At 44.7% G+C, this 7,706-nt stretch overlaps 1 protein-coding gene across 1 annotated transcript in view; it reads right to left on the minus strand.

The window, feature by feature from the left end:
* The window catches only part of LOC111964825 (dual specificity protein kinase CLK2), a 16,454-nt gene that overhangs the window by 4,035 nt on the left and 4,713 nt on the right, over nt 1–7,706 (minus strand). Inside the window, exons 7-9 of the mRNA XM_023988629.2 lie at nt 2,161–2,290; nt 1,999–2,081; nt 1,497–1,576 (exon numbers count right to left, since the gene is read on the minus strand). Of these exons, the coding sequence (XP_023844397.1) occupies nt 1,497–1,576; nt 1,999–2,081; nt 2,161–2,290 (293 nt within the window). The remainder of the gene's footprint in view (nt 1–1,496; nt 1,577–1,998; nt 2,082–2,160; nt 2,291–7,706) is intronic.

The raw sequence follows: 7,706 nt of genomic DNA on the forward strand, positions 1-7,706 counted from the left end.
TTGACACTTGTTCCCGTTGTCATGATCTTGGCGGCGGTACGATGTCACGACAGTTCTGTGTGCACAGGTCGACGAGTTCGGCGCCGGCAGCCTGCGTCCCACGTCCTTTCCTCGGCACTCACCCATATTCCCGTACCAGGCATCTCTCCGTCGCAACCGAGCGACTACGTTAACAAGCACACACGCATCAAAACTGTGAGGCGAACGAGCGGATTCTCGGGAATAAATTTACGTAATGGCCCACACCAGGTGTGTCACAATAGCAACCATGGAAAAAGAAATGTAGATCGGTGGCGGCTAGAAGCCGGTGGACGTTGACGCACCGAACGCCACCTCGACAAGGAGAGGCACCATTCGCGACGTTGATTTTTGTGGACATATCACATAGACGTCACCGGACCCCATGTTCAGCCAACCATCACTCTGTGTGTTCCTGGACGTTGTGTTAGCTATCACAGTTTATCATTTTACCAAGGCTCCTGATATTCAGACCCTTTTTGCCAATTAAGTGTTAACCAGCTGACAAATTGTAGGTGCTGATAAGCAGCAATAAAACTGGCTTCTTAAGACCTTTGAGTCCTGGAGCTCGCAGCATCGCCTCAACATGGCCGCCAACAGACTTTTTCTGACAACTTCGTCAGTCTATTGTTCTGCGATGAGGCTCTTCCTGCGCGAATGCCCGAACTGGAAGACTGACATGTACAGTGTGTGTATCCTCTTCCACCAGCACAGCCCCACTGGCGCTAACCAGAATGAGAGGAAGTGGGAGGCCCGGTGCCAACTGAGCAAGCCAACAAGTCATTAGAGTGCCAGTCCTCATGGCAGATTCATTATTAGTACCCCACACAGTCTCACATCACAGTGGAGGCGCCATCTGGAATGCTGCTTCTAGCAGTGTTGCAAGAAAAAATATTCAGACTGGTCAATAAAATAAAAGATTAAGATGGGCAAAAAACAACAGACACTGGAAACAGAAGGAACTCTGCTAGAAGGCCAGCATCCCGGAGTCGCCTCCTCACTGTTGACGTTGAGACTGGTGTTTTAGGTGTCAAGTATCTAAGGCTTTACCAGTCCAGTCTCAGGTTAGAGCGTCTTTATCTCAGGGGTAACTTACCAAGAAAGGTTTAATGTGGTCTTTGACGTATCGTCTGCCTTGGAGTATCGTTCCAGTCCAGACGCCTGCAGTGAAAATACTTCTGCTCCTGAAAGGGCAAATAGACAAAGTGTATACTATGTGTGTCTGTGAGGAGTGTGTGTGATAAGGAGTGTGTTGCTGTGAGAGAGTGTGTATGTGTGTCTATGAGAAATGTGTATGTGTGTCTATGAGGAGGTGTGTGTGTGTGTGTGTGTGTGTGTGTGTGTGTGTGTGTGTGTGTGTGTGTGTGTGTGTGTGTGTGTGTGTGTGTGTGTTGTGTGTGTGGTGGTGTGGTACTGGTCATGTGTGTGTGTGTGTGTGTGTGTGTGTGTGTGTGTGTGTAACTGTCATCATGTGTTACCTGGTCTTGCAGATCATCGTAGAGGGGAGAGGTCCCCGTACTCTCTCCATCATGGCCAGGTGCTCCTGGTTGTCATGGGTCTGAGACAAACACAAACACTGGTCAGCAGAAGCTATAAACTCCCAACTTTCACTTGTATCACACAAACAACAAACACACACACAGTCTTCTGTAACTAACATTGTGGGGACACACAATTCAGTCCCATTCAACATCCTGTTTTCCCTAACTCCTAACCCTTAACCGTAACTCTAACCCTTACACTAACCCCAAAACCTAACCTTAACACTAACCTTAATCCTAACCCTAGCTCATAACCCTAAAACTAACCCTAACTCCTAACCCTAACCCTAACCCTAAACCCCTGAGAAATAGCATTTGACCTTGTGGGGACTAACAAAATGTCCCCAGTTGGTCAAATTTTTATTTGTTTACTATTCTTGTAGGGACTTCTGGTCCCCACAAGTATAGTTAAACACGTCCACACACAAACACACAGTACCTGATATAGGGTGAAGCCTTCATAGTACTCAAACAGGATGCAGCCGATACTCCAGACATCACACGGATGACTCCAGCCCAGCTCTGAGTTGGAACAGTAACAAATGTTCAGCTAGCCAATAGTCCAAGATTAGAGTGTGTGAGTGTGATGTCTGTATGTTACCCAGAATAACTTCAGGAGCACGGTAGTGGCGTGTAGATATGATGGTGCTGTGGTGTTCGTGGTCAAACGTGGCACTGCCAAAATCCACCAGCCTTACTGTTGTATCCTTCACTTTCCTCTCATCCCGCTTCTGAGAGAGCGAGAGAAATAGAGGTGGGGGGGACAGAGAGAGAGAGAGGGGGGGAGAAAGAAGATGACTATCCTCCGTCCTCTCTCCTCCGCCCTCTATCCTCCGACCCTCTATCCTCCGCTCACTCTCCTCCGCCCTCTATCCTCCGTCCTCTATCCTCCGCCCACTTCCTCCGTCCTCTCTCCTCGGTCCTCTCTCCTCCGCCCTCTATCCTCCGACCCTCTATCCTCCGCCCGCAGCGTGTAGTGTTATGATGAATATTATGGATAAAACTGAAACACTGAATACAAAACAATAAGTGACAACTAAAACGAACAGTTGTGTGGAACAACAACACGAAGACCACCACCCAGAAACCCAGGTGGAAAAAAGCTACCTAGTATGATTCTCAATCAAGACAACTAACGACACCTGCTCTGATTGAGAATCATACCAGCCAAACGGAAACAACAATAGAAAAACGAACATAGATAACACCCAACTCACGCCCTGACCATACTAAAAAAGAAATAACAAAAGAATAAGGTCAGAACGTGACACCACTGTGTTGCTAATCCAAGTTTATCATTTAAAAGGCTACTTGATCATTAGAAAACCCTTTTGCAATTATGTTACACAGCTGAAAATGTAGTGCTGATTAAAGAAGCAATAAAACTGGCCTTCTTTAGGTTGAGTATCTAGAGCATCAGCAGCATCAGCTCAAAATGCCAGAAACAAAGACCTTTCTTCTGAAACTCGTCAGTCTATTGTTTTTAGAAAGAAGTATTTCACGAGAAATTGCCAAGAAAGGAAGATCTGTAAAGCTGTGTACTACTCCTTCACAGAACAGCCAACGGCCTAACCAGAATAGAAAGAGGAGTGGAGGCCCGGTGCACAACTGAGCAAGAAAGTACATTAGAGTGTCAGTTTGAAAACAAGTGCCTCACAGTCTCAACGGCACTTCATTAAATAGTACCAGCAACACACAGTCTCAACACACAGTGAAGAGGAGTCGCCCTCTCCTGTTGACGTTGAGACTGGGTCTTTAGGTGTCAAGTATCTAAGGCTTTACCAGTCCAGTCTCAGGTTAGAGCGTTTTTATCTCAGGGGTAACTTACCCATAAGGTTTAATGTGGTCTTTGACGTATCGTCCTGCCTTGGAGTATCGTTCCAGTCCAGACGCCTGCAGTGAAAATACTTCTGCTCCTGAAGGCAAATCAACAAAGTGTATACTATGTGTGTCTGTGAGGAGGTGTGTATGGAGTGTGTTTTTTGTGAGGAGTGTGTAGTGTGTCTATGAGAAATGTGTATGTGTGTCTATGAGGAGAGTGTGTGGTGTGTGTGTGTGTGTGTGTGTTGTGTGTGTGTGTGTGTGTGTGTGTGTGTGTGTGTGTGTGTGTGTGTGTGTGTGTGTGTGTGTTTAACTGTCATCATGTGTTACCTGGTCTGGCAGATCATCGTAGAGGGGAGAGGTCCGTACTCTCTCCATCATGGCCAGGTGCTCCTGGTTGTCATGGTCTGAGACAAACACACAAACACTGGTCAGCAGAAGCTATAAACTCCAACTTTCATTTGTATCACACAAACAAAACACACACACAGTCTTCTGTAATAAACATTGTGGGGACACACAATTCCAGTCTCATTCAACATCCTGTTTTCCCTAACCACTACCTTAACGTAACTCTAACCTTTACACCTACCAAAACCTAACCTTAAACTTGCTTCTTAAGGAGGTGTTCACTTTGGAGAACATGGTGCCCAAATTAACGGCCTTACTCGGTTTAGATCATACATATGCATATCATTATTAATTGCATAGAAAACTCTGAAGTTTCTAAAACTGTTTGATTTATATCTTGTGAGTAAACAGAACTCATTTGCAAGTAAATCCAGACAGGAGTGAAATTCTGAAAATGGGCTCTGTGTCAGGGCTGCTATTCAACTGGCTTATTTATATTGGTATTGCACTTCATACGCCTTGCCACTAGATGTTCAAAGCGTAGAATGGTTGAATGGGGTGTCTGTTGATGTGAGGCCGAATGAGAGCTTTTGGAGTGACAGGTCCGCCTTTTGTTCAGTTTCGAACTGCGCCAGGGGACTCGCACATGTCTTGCTCTGAATGCGTTACGTATACACGACGAGATGCTCGGCTCTGATTTGATTGGATTTTAATGAAAGAAACATCATAAGTTGGATTCTCAACCGAGTTTGACCAGTTTATGCAACGTTTATTGGGACTTTATTGGGAATTTTCTTGTTCAGGCGAACGATTCTTGAACATGTGCCACACATGGTAGCCAAAGGTGCAATTCAACAGAAAGAAGGACCATCTAAACCAAACAAGATTTTATCTGGAACTAGACTCCTTTGCCAACATCTGATGGAGTCATCAAAGTAAGAGAAATTTATGATGTATTTGTATTTTTGTGTTCTTGTATGTTGGCTCAACAAGGCGGAGATTGTAGGCGCATGTTCTCACAATATTGCATGCTGTAGTTGTTCTACACGTTATTCTTAAAAATTAACACAGCGGTTGCATTAAGAACCAGTGTATCTTAATTGGCTGTACAACATGTATTTTTATGTAAAAGTTTATGATGATGTTTTGGTTATTAGGTGACTGTCCAAATATCTCGGAGATTGGGTGCTATGTGGTACGTTATTCGCAATGTAATCCGAGTGTAGCTCTAATATCCATTTTCGAACAAAACGAAGTTGTTGTATACGCATGAATGTTGATATGACTGGTCATTGATGAAGTTGCCAAAGGTTATGATTAATTATTATATTGTCGTGGGTTGTGAAAAGCTATGTGGATGAATAAGCGTTGTTGATTTGGTATTGTGGTGAGCTAATATGTCAATATGTGTTTTCGCGGTAACACGTTAAATAATCGAATATTGGCTGGCATTCCACAGATGTTATTTCATTTGCTGTACCCATGTATTTTGCCATAAAATGTTTATGTGAGATATTTATGTTTTTCACGTTGCCTCTCTGATATAGTCTGCGTGGTTTGGTGCTTATTTGTGTGGTGGCTTGCATTGTAAAGATACGATTAACGTAATATGCACATTTCGCAACAAAACAGTCAAATGTTGTCATAACATGATGTTATGAAGACTAGTAGGCTGATGAGTTGTTCAGAGTTAGTGATTAATTTTCTCTCATTTTGGTTTTTGTGAAGCTAGCCTAGGGTGGAAACATGGGAAACACGGTGTGTGTTTGGTATGTGGTGACAATATAAATTATATGTGTTTTCGTGTAAAACATTTTAAAAAATCGGAATGATGGTGGATTCAACAGATGTTTATCTTTCATTTGTTGTAGTTGGCTTGTGGTTTCATGAAATTATATTATATGATATCCCTGTGCGTTAGGCTAGGCTATGCAGTCAGCTTTTTTGATGAGGAGGATCCGGATCGGGAGGGAGACTCGTATGAGGTTCAACTATAGCTAATCCTCCCTAGCTCATAAGCTAACCCTACCAACTCTAACCTAAAACCAACCTTAACACTAACCTTAATCCTACACCTAGCTCATAACCTAAAACTAACTACTCCTAACCCTCCTAACTCTGACCTACTCCGAAAATAGATTTGACCTGTGCATAACAAAATGTCCGTTGGTCAATGTTTGTTTGTTATACTATTACTTGTAGGGACTTTGTCCCCAAATTATGTTAAACACGTCCACACACACAAACAACAGTACCTAATAAGGGTGAAGCTTCATAGTACTCAACAGGATGCAGCGATACTCAGACATCCGGATGACTCCAGCCAGCTCTGATTGGAAAGTAACAATTTCAGTGCCAATAGTCCAAGATAGAGTGTGGAGTGTGATGTTGTATGTTACCCAGAAAACTTCAGGAGCACGGTAGTGGCGTGTAATAGATGTGCTGTGGTGTTGTGGTCAAACGTGGAACTGCAAATCCACCAGCCTTACTGTTGTATCCTTCACTTCCTCTCATGCGTTCTGAGAGACGAGAGAAATAGAGGTGGGGGGGACAGAGAGAGAGAGAGTTGGGTGAAGAGAAGACAAAGAGAAGGAGGGAAAGAATAAGCATTTACAATAGATTGCTCATCTCTGCATCCATTCCTCGTCTTCTCCTCGTCTTCTCTCACTTGTCCTCCTTCCCACTATCTCCGCCTATCCTTGCTCTATCCTCCGCCCTCTATCCTGTCTCACGTCCTTCTCCTCGTCCTCTCTCCTTCGTCCTCTTCTGCCCCTGATCCGCTTTCCTGCATCCTCCGCACTCTCTCCGCTCTATCGTTGCCTCTACTACGCCTCTATCCTTCGTCTCGTCCCTCTCCCTCCGTCTCTCTCCTTTGTCTCTCTCTCCTCTCTATCCTCGTCCTCTATCTTTCTCTATCTCGCTCTATCTTCGCTCCTCCTAATTCCTACTCATCCCTCCGCGTCCTCTATCCTCCGTCCTCTCTTCGTCCTCTCTCCTCCGCTCTACTCCTCCGCATCTCGTCTTATCCTCGCCCTCTATCCTCCGTCTAATCTCCCTATCCTCGCGTCTATCTCTGTCCTCTATCCTCCTCTCTCCCACCTCTCTCCCGTCCTCTCCCCGCCCTAATTCTTTATCCCGCCTCTATCCTCCGTCTCTTCCCGCCCTCTTCCTCCGCCTTCTCTCGCCTCTATCCTCGTCTCTTCTCCCGCTTCTCTCTCCCTCTTCTCTCTCCTCCGCCCTCTCCGCCATCTCCTCTACTCGCTCTATCCTCCATCCTCCGCCTCTATCTCCTCCCTCTGCTCCTCTCTCCTCTATCTCGCCCTCTACCGTCTCTATGTCTACCTCGTCTCTCTCTCGTCCTTCCTCCGTCCTCTCTCCTCGTCCTATCATATCACCCGTTCCTCTAAAAAGATAAAGTGAATCTAGGTATCGGCAGGAGAGTGACCGGAGAAATGTGCTTTGGTTGAAATGAGACGTCTTCTCCACTCATCAGGCAAATACGTTTACAGGGGTGGATCCCAAAATAAATGTTTAAAGTGATCAAAACACAATGAGATGAAAACATTTAGTTAAACAAACGTAGCATATTGTTTTAAATTGTGCATGTTTTTCTCCTCTGACAAAACAATTTTTGAAATTTTCAAAAAATGGGGTTGGGGGTGGGTTAAATATTTCAATGGGGTGTCTAGGGTATATTCAAAGGGGTTGGTATATTTCAAATGGGGTGTGGTATATTTCAAAGGGGGTGTGTGTAGTATATTTCAAATGGGGTGTGGTATTTCAAGGGGTGTGGTATATTTCAAAGGGGTGTGGATATTCAAAGGGGTTGGTATGTTAAAGGGGTGTGGGTATTAAATGGGTGTAAAAACGGGGTGTGTGTATATTTCAAAGGGGGTGTGGTATACTTCAAATGGGGTGTGGTATATTCCAACGGGGTGTGGATATTCAAAGGGGGGGTATGATTTCAAATGGGGT

This window comes from Salvelinus sp. IW2-2015, linkage group LG6.1, assembly GCF_002910315.2.
Source record: "Salvelinus sp. IW2-2015 linkage group LG6.1, ASM291031v2, whole genome shotgun sequence".
In the NCBI taxonomy this organism is placed as follows: domain Eukaryota; kingdom Metazoa; phylum Chordata; class Actinopteri; order Salmoniformes; family Salmonidae; genus Salvelinus; species Salvelinus sp. IW2-2015.